The sequence below is a fragment of the Danio aesculapii genome, chromosome 4 (assembly GCF_903798145.1).
Source record: "Danio aesculapii chromosome 4, fDanAes4.1, whole genome shotgun sequence".
Taxonomy (NCBI): domain Eukaryota; kingdom Metazoa; phylum Chordata; class Actinopteri; order Cypriniformes; family Danionidae; genus Danio; species Danio aesculapii.
Genome location: NC_079438.1, coordinates 30999199 through 31012929, shown reverse-complemented (window position 1 = coordinate 31012929; position 13731 = coordinate 30999199). Strand labels below are relative to the sequence as shown.

At 34.4% G+C, this 13731-nt stretch overlaps 1 protein-coding gene across 1 annotated transcript in view; it reads left to right on the top strand.

Annotated features, from left to right (window-relative positions):
• cerk (ceramide kinase) overlaps window positions 1-13731 on the top strand; it is a 54420-nt gene that overhangs the window by 20780 nt on the left and 19909 nt on the right. Inside the window, exons 2-6 of the mRNA XM_056455442.1 lie at window positions 2018-2149; window positions 2304-2426; window positions 5170-5295; window positions 6021-6087; window positions 11620-11765. Of these exons, the coding sequence (XP_056311417.1) occupies window positions 2018-2149; window positions 2304-2426; window positions 5170-5295; window positions 6021-6087; window positions 11620-11765 (594 nt within the window). The remainder of the gene's footprint in view (window positions 1-2017; window positions 2150-2303; window positions 2427-5169; window positions 5296-6020; window positions 6088-11619; window positions 11766-13731) is intronic.

Below are 13731 nucleotides of genomic sequence, written 5' to 3'. Positions count from 1 at the left end.
CTTTCATAAACAAAACCATCCTACCTTCTGATTGAAAGCTGATGAACCAAACCCTTTAGCTGGTTGGGATAATGCTTTTTTAAAGAACTGTTTGAATATATTTTACATCACTGTGTGCAATAAATGCACTTTTGTTTTAAAAATCACATTTATTAGTAATTACAAATATTAAAGTAAAGCAAAAAATCCTAGAGAGTCCTGCCAACTGTTACTGTGAAAGTAAAAACAGACATGGCTGCAGGCCATGCACTGCCCACGCACACAAAAATACACTTACACACAGGTCTCCCAGGGCTCCTGACCTGCACCTCTTGTGTGTTCTTGATTTGTTTAATCATCCTTGTAGTTTTCTATCATTGGTAGAATATAAATGTGTTAGGGCTGTGCAATATGACTAGAAATAGAAATATGAATATATATATATATATATATATACTTAATGAGTAAACTAATTCGTTTTGTTTTCTTTCCATATATATATATATATATATATATATATATATATATATATATATATATACTCATTAAGTTATGTGAACACATGAAAAAAGGAAGGTGTAAAAAGGCAGTGAAAGCCCAGACAGTAGCTGAAATCTGTCAGTAGCTATTCAGCAATCCTTTGTCCTTTGTCAATGTAAATTAATATAAGCTGCTTCAGTCCAACATCTACATTAGCAGAATGATGAAAAAGAAAACAGAATGGACATTTCAACAAGACAATGATCCAAAATACAGCCAAGGAATCTCTCAAATGCTTTCAGAGAAAGAAAATCAAGCTGTAGAATGGCCCAGCCAATCAGCTGACTTGAATCCAATAAAATACATAATAAAGATAAGTTTGGAAAGACGAAACCTGTTGAAGTCTGTTAAAGTCACACCTGAGCAATGCTTGTGACTTCACATATGAAAGTCGTCTTCAAGTCAACAGCACCTTTAGAAATATGTTTTCTAAGAAAAATGGTGTTGTGATACTGATATATATATATATATATATATATATATATATATATATATATATATATATATATATATATATATATATATATATATATATATATATATATATATATATGTATGTATGTATGTATGTATGTATGTATATATTGTATGGACAAAATAAAAAGTCCATGGTTTCATATTACATGTATATGCAATGGTTTGTTTGTTTTTTTCATAATTTATGGGCACAATATTACATACCATTACAAGAATGCAGACAAAAACAAAAATTAATAACAAAATCATGAGAAATCTTAAAAGTACAATGTTTACATTTTTGCATTTTATATTTATTATTTTTTACAAGTTGGACATGTAATCATAAATTTTTTAATTATAGTAAATAATATTTTACTAGATATTTTTCAGGACACTAGTATTCAGTGACATTTAAAGGCTTAACTAGGTTAATTAGGTTAACTAGACAGGTTAGGATAATTAAGCAAGTTATTGTATAACGATGGCTTGGTCTCTAGACTATTGAAAAATAATTGCCTAAAGGGGCTAATAATTTTGATCGTTAAATGGTTTTTAAAAAAATAAAAAGTGCTTTTATTCTAGCCGAAATAAATCAAATTAAGACTTTCTCCAGAAGAAAAATATTATCAGACATACTGTGAAAATTTCCTTGCTCTGTTAAACATCATTTGGGAAATATTTTTAAAAAAGTCAAAAAATCCAAAATTAAATTAAAAAAAATCTAAGGTGGGGGCTAATAATTCTGACTTTAACTGTATATCGTATACAGTGTATGGGATGCCTTATATTGTGATGTGACATTTTGTCATTGATCACCCAGCCCTAACATTTGGTTGAGTAAAATATGTCAACACCACAGTTTTAGGTAAATATAATATATGCAATATGTCAAAACTATAACCTGCGGAATTAAAAAAAACAACCCACAATCAAAACACAGATCAAATGTAGCCCAATTCCACTGAAAAACTGCAGACTTGGCTACAGGGGTTGTTATGTCTCTCATGTTATGTGACCCTACTCTATCCTCTATACACAGGTAGTCATTGTGTCCCGGTGTGTGAGATTATAGCCGTTCAGGAAAAGGAAGATGACTCTCCATGTAAAGACACTGGGAAATGGCAGAAAGTTCCCCAGAGCCCGGCGGACTCCTGCCAGCACGCTTTCACAGGTACAATCAGACTGTCATCTGCTTATCTGCCCCCTGATAGCTGCTGAATGCATGCATAGCTTTACTGTGTTATCAAAAGGATTTCTATCATACAGTTGACCTTCACCCTAGTTTATATAATAATGCGGCTTTTCTCGTTGGTGTTTCTCTGCAGTGTTCTACGTGGAGAGGACGAGGCAGCACTGCTGGCGGTGCAGCAACGTGACTTTCCAATGCTCTGAACATTCCCTATGCCTGCTCTGGATACAAACTATTAAGGAACAGCTAGCATTATTGAGTGCGTTCTTTATTCAGGATTTCTCCGAGGTCTTAAAAAGTCTTAAAATGTCTTAAATCTCAAAACCCAAATTTTAGGCCTTAAAAAGTATGAAATTTACTGAAATATTGTGTTGTAGGTCTTAGTTTTATTTAAACAAAACCCATACAATCACCAACCATCTTAACAAAACTTGAAACTTTTTATTTAAAAAGGTAATTTTAACTTTATATATCAAAATGGTTTAATTATTTTCCTTACAGTAACATTTGTTTAAAAGTTCTCTATGTATTTACTGCTGAAGTCACCGACCTAGACAGATTGTTCTGCATAGATTTAGTTTATTGTAGTTTTTAAAACATTTGTACATTCCAGAAGGTTTATGGAAAAAAAAAAAAAAAGAAAAGTGTATGGACACAAATAGAGCTTGCTTGTTTTTACACAATAATTAAAATATTTTGCTAAGAAATAAAATATAAAATATAAAAAAAATATTTTATATGTTAATGTATTATTGTATTCTTAAATGTGATAAATTATTAATTAAATTTTTTGATATGGCTAATAAAAATCGTTTCCATCTGGGCCATTTGAAAAATTCCTTAGCCTTTAGCCCTTTATGAGTCTTATTTCGTTCTTAATGGTCTTAAAAAGGTCTTTAAAAGTCTTAAATTTAACTCAGTGAAACCTGCATAAACTCTGTTAATTATTTTTTCCCAAACAGATTACTACACACATAAATTCTTGATTTGTAAAAAAATTTAAATACTGAAATAATTGTCTGAAGTGATAGGGAAAAAAGGAGATCATCAATAAATCGTGATTCTTTCTCTGACAATTCTAAATCAGTTCTCAAAAGTTCAGAAATGATTCTGTATCCCGGGTACATCAAATTAGTGCAGGCCATCACTGTGTGTATGAGCTAGAAACAAAAATAATAAGCATTGACAGGTCGATATACTTATGCTGGCAAATTGGCTTATTTTCACAAATATGGACAGGCCTAAAAAATAGTAGTAGTCAACATTCGAAGTGAATCAAAAAAAAAAGTGAATCAAAAACAAGAATGGGTGTTGTTTTTTAGTTTTAGAATGGCTTTGATGAAAGGTGATGAACTACTTCAAATGTTGACTACTGTATACCAATCCTGCTGCGCCTAGAAGCAAAACCTTAGTAGCCTGTGAATGAAATTGAAAGTGTGAGAAATTGATAAAGAATCGGGTATTCCTGTGTTTAAATGTTAAACTGCAGTAGTTCTTTGTGGCTCTGAACAAAATAAATTCCCAAGTATACATTTTATAAAAACATTTTTGCTTTCAAGACATTTTTGTTGGGAGGTTATAAACAAACAAATATATAACAATTCTTGGTCTTTGTTATTTGGCATTTCAATGTTCCATTCAGAGCTTGTTGATGCTGAATATAACCTAATAAAATTAATAATTTTTAAGATGGCAGTGCTGTCATCGTCGATCCCAGTTGTAAGAGCAAATAGTAACTTGACTTCTAGTTGATCATTTGGAAAAGTGGCAGAAGGTAGATTTTTTCCGAAGAACCATTTGTTGAACTGCATCCCAATCATCACAAATACTGCAGAAGGCCTATTGGAACCTGCATGAACCCAAGATTCCCCTAGAAATCAGTCAAGTTTGGTGAATAAAAAAACATGGTTTAGGGTTACCATTAGTATGGGGACATGCGAGAGACCTGCAGAGTGGATGACAGCATCAACACCTTAAGGTATCAAGACATTTGTGCTGCCCATTACTTCAACCTCCACAAAGTTCCTAAGAGCAAAGAAGGTCAAGGTGCTCCAAGATTGGCCAGCCCAGTCACAAGATATGATCATTATTGAGCATTGAAGATGAATTCAAAGAATCTTGATGAACTCTGCAAGAACGCTTTGTTTGCCATTCCAGACGACTTTCTTTATAAGTTATTTGAGTCATTGAAGAGATGTATGGATGCAGTCCTCCAAGCTCATGGGAGTCATACACAATATTCATAATTTTTTCACTGCACCATGACTTTATGTTCTATACTGTACATTATTTCTGTTAAGTGACAAAACTTTGTCTAAGCAAAGTCAGACCTTTATAATTAAATAATTCAAAATCAAGGCATGATCATCTTTTATATTTAGTAAAATTAGCATACACTAGAGGCCTTTGCCTTTTTATATAAGCCACTTTTGATACCAAACTAGAAGTCAAGTTATTTTTTGTTGTTCCTAAAATTTAGATAGGTGACAAGACTTATGTCAGGTAGTGTAAATTCCAGTATGAAACAAAAGCATGGGAACTCTAATTCTGTTTAAAATGTAAAGTTGGAAACATGTATTGGAGAAACAGGAAATAAATTTGATAAATAATCATTTTTGGATTTGAATTGTGACCTTTTTTCCTTTAGCAGTTACATTTCAAATCCAAAATACATACAATTTGTACAAGCATCAACTGTTTTAGCCAAAGAGCTTATTTTCTGTATGGGGTATGCTAACTGTTAGCTTGGCCTACACTGCCCCACACGAAATTACACATCCAGAATGTTTTGAAGTGGATTTAATGTTAGGGGAAATGACATTAAACATTAAGGTGAAATGCCAATTCTATAAAACAACAACACATAGTTTTACGCTTCTCTATACTGCTGAATCATATGAAGTTTGTCAAAAGCAACTTAATGAAGTAGATTTGACAGCTTAGAAAGACTGTTGTCGAACAACAACTCACTTTTAATGCTCTGCCCGCCTCCCATTCCGCAGCCAATCGACCGAAGAGCTTGCTGGTGTACATCAACCCCTACGGAGGAAAACAACGCGGCAAGCAGATTTACGACCACAAAGTGGCCCCCATCTTTTCCCGGGCTTCCATTTTCACCGACGTGATTGGTGAGTGCCCGTCAGCTGCCTGCATTAACATTTAAATAAAAAATGAGCTTTTATGCTTGGCGAATAGATCTTGGTTGGCAAAAGGCCCCACCTGCCAACCTGTCCCATGAATATGATTTTATTTACAGCGCCATCTATCATCGGAGCTAGCCATAATGCAAACTGTGATAGTCGATAAACATAGGAATGCAAAGACATCCATTATTTATTAAGTTTGAGCGAGGAAGACCCTGGGTTTGTGTGAACATTGGCTGAGGCTTACAGGCTGGCTCAGCAGTTGCTTGAGGGTGTTCTTTTTTACGACCACACGAACATTTCGTAAATGGTAAAGTACATGTCTGGCTGGACAAATACCATTCAAACCAAATCATTAGAGGACCCAAACAAGATGTTCTGCCAACGGTTTAATAAGCTCCATACATCACCTTTGGCATATATCATCAGCGTGATCCACAGGGCTCGGTCCTAGGCCCCATTCATTTTCAGCGCATCCCTCCGAGTTACGCTTTTACAGCAGCGCTGATGGTAAAGAACCGGTAATGAAATGTACCGGGGATTGTTTTTCACCACGACTTCAGCTTCATCATCTGATGCAGCTGATTAATGGTCTCCATCAAGCTAGCAGAAAAATGCAATTTAACTGCCAGATGAACATAATGATGTTTCTCCCCCAGTTGATGTCATCAACCCGGTAACAATGGCTTTTTCCCTTTTTGTTTCTATAGTTACAGAGCATGCAAATCATGCCAGAGACCACTTGAAGGCAGAGGCTGATCTGAAGAAGTATGATGGGTAAGTGGATGTCCTGCTGTGGGATATCACGGTCACTGTGCTGCAACTCTTAATTTGCGTAGCTGAGATTGCATCTTCTGCAACAAAGCTCAGATTAACATTTGCGCATCGATTCACATCTGTCTGCCAGAATAACAGGTGACTGTTCCTGGCATTTTAGGATATGACAATTGAAAGTGGCTTTTAGCTAAATTCACATATCTCTGTTTACTTCGGTATCTTTCTCCTGTCCTTCGTAAAGGTGATTTAGGTGACTGTCTTCAGAAACATTTTGTTTTATTATTATTGTGGTTGAAAGTCTTCACATCCTGATTGAAATCATTAAATTAAGTGGTCCACATGTATTTATATGTATCTTAATATTCTGTGGAAGGTGCAAGTCTGAACATTATGATAGGCTTTTCTTCCTTCAAAATACAAAATTGCAAACCTCTGGGCATCCTGTTCGCCCAAATAAGATTACATTATCATGTAATCTTCACCGATGCGATTTAGACAGAGAATGGCAAATGTTAACACGACAGTACATCCGGAAAGTATTCATAGCGCTTTACTTTTTCCACATTTTTTAATGTTACAGCCTTATTCCAAAATGGATTAAATTAATTTATTTCCTCAAAATTCTTCACACAATACCCCTTAATGTAATACCCTAAAAGATTTTTTTGAGATTGTTGCAAATTTATTAAAAATAAAAAAATAAAATCACATGTACATAAGTATTCACAGCCTTTGCCGTGAAGCTCTAAATTGAGCTCAGGTACATTCTGTTTTCACTGATCATTCTTGAGATGTTCCAGCTGCTTAATTGAGATCACCTGTGGTAAATTATGTTAATTGGACATGATTTTAAAAGGCATACACCTGTCTATATAAGGTCCCAGGGTTGATAGTGCATGTCAAAGTACAAACCAAGCATGAAGACAAAGGAATTGTCTGTAGACCTTCGAGACAGGACCTTAGTCAGGGAGGTGATTAATAACCTCATGGTCACTCTGTCTGAACTCCAGCGTTCTTCTGTGGAGAGAGGAGAACCTTACAGAAGGACAACCATCTGTGAGCAATCCACCAATCAGGCCTGTATGGTCGAGTGGCCAGACGGAAGCCACTCCCCTCCTGAAATTTGCCAAAAGAACTTATGTTGAACTCTCAGACCATAAGAAACTGAATTCTCTGGTCTGATGAGACTAAAATTGAACTCTTTGTAATGAATGCCAGGTGTTACGTTTGGAGAAAACCAGGCACTGTTCATCATGACGCTAATACCATCCCTACAGTGAAACATGGTGGTGGCAGCACCATGCTGTGGATATGTTTTTCAGCAGCAGGAACCGGAAGACTAGTCAGGAAAGAGGGAAAGATGAATGCAGCAATGTACAGAGACATCCTGAATGAAAGCCTGCTTCAGAGTGCTTTTGACCTCAGACTGGGGCAACGGTTCATCTTCCAGCAGGACTATGACCCAAAGCACACTGCCAAAATATCAATGGAGTGGCTTCACAACAACTCGGTGAATGTCCTTGAGTGGTCCAGACAGAGCCCAGACTAAATTCTATTAAACATCTCTGGAGAGATCTGAAAACGGCTGTACACTGTTGCTTCTCATCCGACCTGATAGAGCTTGAGAGGTACTGCAAAAAGCAATGGGCAAACATTCCCAAAGACAGGTGTGCCAAGCTTGTGGCATCATGTTCAAAATCACTTGAGGCTGTAATTGCTGCCAAAGATGCATAAACAAAGTATTGAGCAAAGGCTGTGAATACTTTTGTTCATGTGATTTTTAAGGTTTTTTATTTTTAATAAATTTGCAACAATTTTAAGAAATCTGTTTTCACATTGTCATTATGGGGTATTGTGTGTAGAATGTTGAGGAAATAAATGAAGTTTATCCATTTTGAAATAAGGCTGTAGCATAAAAAATGTGGAAAAAACTAAGCAATATGAATACTTTCCGGGTGCACTGTACCTACCTTTTGTTGTTTTTTCAAGTGTGATATTGTAATTACTAACTGTACTATAAAGTGAATGTTACGTAAATGTAATGTAGTGATGTTGTCTAGTGCGCATTCATGCATTCAGGATGTGTGGTATGGAGAAGGATTTGCAGGATAGAACGTTGGTTTTCAATGCTATCAGGCTAACGTTAGCATTTTCTAGAATTTACTAGTACTTCATATATGCTAAGCTGCTATGACACAATATAAAAAGCGCTATAGAAATAAAGGTGAATTGGGGACTTCCGGTTAGGCGATGTAAAAGAGGACATGGCAAACTTAATTCAAGATTCAGTCAAACATACCGTTGCAAGCCTCTCTTTATACGCTAACGTTACGTGAGACAGTAAGCTTGTTCCAACACAGACTCTCGTCCACTGAAGTACTGGCCAGCGAATACTTCGAAAGGCTCAAAGATTAAATCTTTGAAGGCACAAAATCTCGTCTTGTCCAAATTGACGGTCTTGAGCACAGATAAAGAAGGTCTAACCTGCGTATTAACATTCCGGAAGGGAGCGAGGATGGAAAAGACCTCGTCGGATTCGTTTCCGGGCTGCTTAAAGACACCATGGACAGCCTGTTTGACAGCCCTCCTGAACTTGAGCGCCTACTTTAAGATAAGACGGAATGTTTGTTTTTGGTTGTTGCCTTTACGTCTATGCGATACCATGTGTAGTAATGATGCTATGCTGTGCTCCGTGAATATATAGTGGTTTGGGATTCCTCAAGTAGACTGAGTAGAAAACATTTTATAATCATGCAAGTTAAATGGGATTTTGCAGCTTGTTTCAGTTGGGTAAACAAGCATTGGGAAAATGTTGGGAAAATTGATTTTTTTTTTTGTTATGTTTGCCAAGCAATTGGTGGTAATTTTGTTTTATGTTATATTTCCAGAAGTACTTAACAGTGAGGAAATGCGTATGCTGTTGATTTTGCAACTACCTGTTTAAATATAGATTTGTCCATGTCTAACAAGACCAATTTAACTAATTATCCTGGAGATTCAAAAGTAGGATTTGTTAGCTGGAATGTTAAAGGCCTAAATGGCCCTACCAAAAGAGGGAAAATGTTTGCATATTTAAAGAATAAAAATTTTCAAGTACTTCTATTTCATCAATTCTGCAGAAGGTTATAATAAAGGAACTACATCTGTTATTATCACAAGGCTCATCTTTCTATTATCACTAATGCTTAAAGTCCATAGCACACCAAGTTAAGCTTTCTTTGATTGTCTGTCAGTTCATGTTACTTTGTATTCTGCGCTGTCGGCACTAGTTGGACTTTGCCAACCATTTAGTTTTTTGCACATCGATCATTTAGAATCTGCATGAGAAATTTGAAGATCAGCTAATCACTGCCAAAACCAAAATCACTTGCCAAAATCACAAGCTCTTTTAATTACTCTTCATCTTACCCAAGCAATATTTTCATAATGCACATGACAGTTTGGAGTGAACGGTATACAGATATAGATTATTGCCACTAGCTTATAAACAATTTGTTCTGCTAACAAAAAGCTTGCAATAGATTTTCAATGAGTTGAACAGTGGCTTTAATCTTTGTGAGAGTTATAGAAGGTTGTTCGCTGTAGAGCCAATAAATGGATGTTGTTGACATCCAGCCATGGGCAATTCTAGTGTTAAGAGGTTAGGGGGGCTAAGTTATAGTTGAAGGCTAGGGGGGAATTTTAGGGGGGCTGAGCTTAAAATTGGTCTAGCGATGCCGATCTCCCTGCATCTTTCACCCATTTGGCTCTGCAGTAAACACTACTTAGTTTTGGAAATTATTAAAAACCCAATTCCTTGGCCAATAAAAGAGGTGATAACATAGTTGTCTGTATTACTGCTATTGCATGGATGTTGGTTTTTTGGTGCCAAAGTCTATACGCACTGCCACAAAAATGCTATGAAAACTGTCTGAACTTATTCTTTTGCTAATTTACTATGCCTTAATGTTTGCCATCTTCGTGGATGCATAATGCATCTGCATAATGATGTCATGTGATTACGTGGACACGTTAATATTAGGTTAGATTTAGGTCATGATGGCAGGTGACCAAAATTCAGTCTCTAGCCAGCATCTAAGGACAACGTTATTTTGACAGCCAATAATGACATCAAATGACGTTGATGTTAGGTTGATTTTAGGTTGTGTTGGAAAGTGACCAAAATCCATTGTTATATTGACTTCAAATACTGACATTTATTTGTCAGGTATGGCAACCAGAATCCAACGTCTGATAGACCACACAGTGGTAACGTCCACACAACGTCAAGATATAACGTTCATTAAACATTGATATTTGGTTGATTTTAGGTTGTGTTGGAAAGTGACCAAAATCCATTGTCATATTAACTTCAAATACTGACATTTATTTCTCAGGTATGGCACAAGAATCCAACGTCTGAAAAACGTCACAGTGGTAACGTCCACACAACGTCAAGCTATAACGTTCATTAAACGTTGATATTTGGTTGATGTTAGGTTGGACGTTGAACACTAACATTAACCTGATGTTGGGTTCTGACGTCAACCTGATTTTCATTTCCAAACAAAATGCAATATCTCCAAAATTTTGAGGTAAAACATCAATCTGACGTCATGTTAATGAGTTGGCATAATTTTGATCGGTGTTTTATCTTTTTTAAATAGGTTGTTTACATTTTGTTTTTATTTTCTTTGTTTTATTTTTATAAAGTGCTCAAGAATGTGTAGCTCATAAAATATGCTTTTATGATTTTTACCCCTTCAAACAAGCAATGACCTCAAAATTTAGGAAACTGGAGGTTATCCTCTTTGATTTTGATCTCTACGGTACATTTTAGAGCATTTCATTTAATTAACTATAGAAATATGGCAAAATTTTGTTTGGTTTCAGATATTTTATAATATGTGACCCTGGTCTTATGTTGCATAGAGATATGTGTGCACTGGAAAACTTATAATTTTGATCGTCATGACATGTTTTTATGGTAATTCTAATTTATTAAACTAAGTTTATAATATTCAACTTTTCAATTTGTTTAAAGTCACTTTAATGTAATTTAAGTTAAAATTACAGAGAAAGTTAATTTGATTCAGCTTAAAAATTTAAGCCAAGCATGTTTTTTTTAAAGTGTGGGATCAGAAAAAACGGCTTTGTAATAGTCAAAATGGACTTATTTTAAACCAAAAATCATTAGAATGTTAAATAAAGATCATGCTCCCTAAAGACATTTAGTCAATTTCTATCTTAAAATAAATGATAACCATTGGATTTGTAATATGCATTGCTTAAGTTGGACAACTTTTAAAGGTGATCTGGATTTCAGATTACTGAATATGAACTGTACATCAATGGAAAGCTTTTTTTGTGTAGTTTTCAGATGATGTACATATAATCTCAATATCCAAAAATGTACCCTTATGATGGTTTTGTGGTCCAGGGTGGCTAAATTATGGCTAAATTTAATTTATTTGGCAACATGCATTTTCATTTCACTGCAGAAAATGTGTTTCTAATAAACATGCAGTGCATTAATTGTGTCTCTGCTTGCAGTGTGGTGTGTGTCGGAGGAGATGGCATGTTCAGCGAGATTATGCATGGCCTTGTCTCACGTACACAACGAGATGCCGGTGTAGACGAGAACTCGTCAGAAGAGACTCTTATTCCATGTGGACTTCGCATTGGCATTATTCCTGCAGGTGGGTCTATGTTCTGGAGCAAGCAAGTAGGATTTGATACACATTTCTTAGTTGACAAATTTAGTTCTTGAGTACTCTATTAAAAGAAACATTCAACTTTTTTAAAAAAGGCTTAATTTACAACTCCCCTAGAGTTAAACAGTTGAGTTTTACCGTTTTGTAATCTATTCAGGTGATCTCCATGTCTATCAGGAGCAGTTTTAGCTTAGTTTAGCATAAATTATTGAATCGGTTTAGTCCATTAGCATCTTACTCAAGAATGACCTAAGAGATTTGATGATTTTTTTTTTAATTTAAAGCTTGACTTTTGTGTATCGCAATTTTAGCTTAGCTTAGAATAAATCATTGAATCGTATTAGACCATTGGCATCTCACTCAAGAACACCCAAGAGATTAGATTTTTTTTTTCCTCTCGGTTTAAAGCTTGACTTGTCTGTATTGAGAGAATAATACTGATTCAGTGATCTATGCTAAGCTAAGCTAAGCTAAAATTGCTCCCGATAGACCCAGAGATCATCTGAATGGGAATTGTAAAAAATTTGTCTATTTTCCAAAAAAAATAAAAAAATGTGGAGTGTTCCTTTAAGAAGACGATTAGCTGAATAGAGTGCATTAGATAAAACAGTCATCCAAAAATGTGCAGTGTTGGTGATGCCTTAGGACTGAGAAACACCTGTCTACAATCACAAATCTCAGAGTCTATATGCAGACAGGACAGTTCTTCAGCCTGAATTTCATCGCTTTTTCATGCGCATCACTTCCTTGGCAGTGTTCCTAGAAGCATCTGTCACTTGCAGTTCCATTACAAGCATTTGCGTTTCAAGATTTCTTTTTTTTTTTTCGCCCAAGTCATTGTAAGTTTTACACCTGCTCATGGGCACAGCTGCATACTTGAGGAGAGCTGCTAGGGATTATATAGCTCTCTTCCAAAAGCCTGTCTGGATAGCATATTTAGGAAACATAGAGTAGGTGAATCCTTTTATACAGGCTGTTCAGGAGACTATAGGGACAATTGATTCTAAACAATGCCTGTGTATTCAATGTGTGCTGTTTGTTGTTAAAGTGGCTTGATGGATGCAGAACAATTAGCTTCTTTTTGTAATTAATTAATTAAGCTGCTTTGAACACACTGTAATATTTGCTGTAATAACTGTAATAACTTTTTTATAATCTCAAAAGAAATATCGATGTACCGTCAGGTAAGTATTGATTGTTTAATAGTTTGTTGATGATGATAATAATAATATTAATAATAATAATAATAATAACAACAATTACATCATCATTATCATTATTATTATTACTAGTGATGTACATGTTGTTTAACAATTTCATATTAATAATAATAATAATAATATATTTATTTATTATGATTGTTGCTGGTGTTGTTGTAAATTAATTATTATTTATTCTGTGAAGATGCTTTAAATTGATCGACAGTCATTTTAAATAAATTTACATTGGTAAAAATACAAATTTATTATATCCATCAAAGACAAACTTATTTTTCAACATTTAAGCAATTATTTGTGGTTTCTTGAACAGTAAATCCACATTTTACAGTATTTATGATGGCTCTTGTGACACTGAAGACTGGAATGATGATTGCTGAAAATTGGTTCTTGGCCATGACATGAATAAATAACAAAATAATTAAATTTATATTAAACCTAAAATTATATAAACTTAAAAATAATATTTAAAATTAGTATGTTAATTTTATTTATTTGTTTACTTATTTATTTATTTATGTTAGTTTGTTTGTTTACAAATGTATGTGCTTATTTATTTTTTATTATTGTTTGTTTGTTTACAGTATTTATTTATTTATATTGTTTATTTATGTTGCTTTGTTTTTTGTTTACAGTATTTATTTATTTTTATTTAATTATTTATATTTGTTTAAAGTATTTATTTTCTTTTTTTCTTTATAATTTTTTGTTTGTTTGTTTACATTATGTATTTT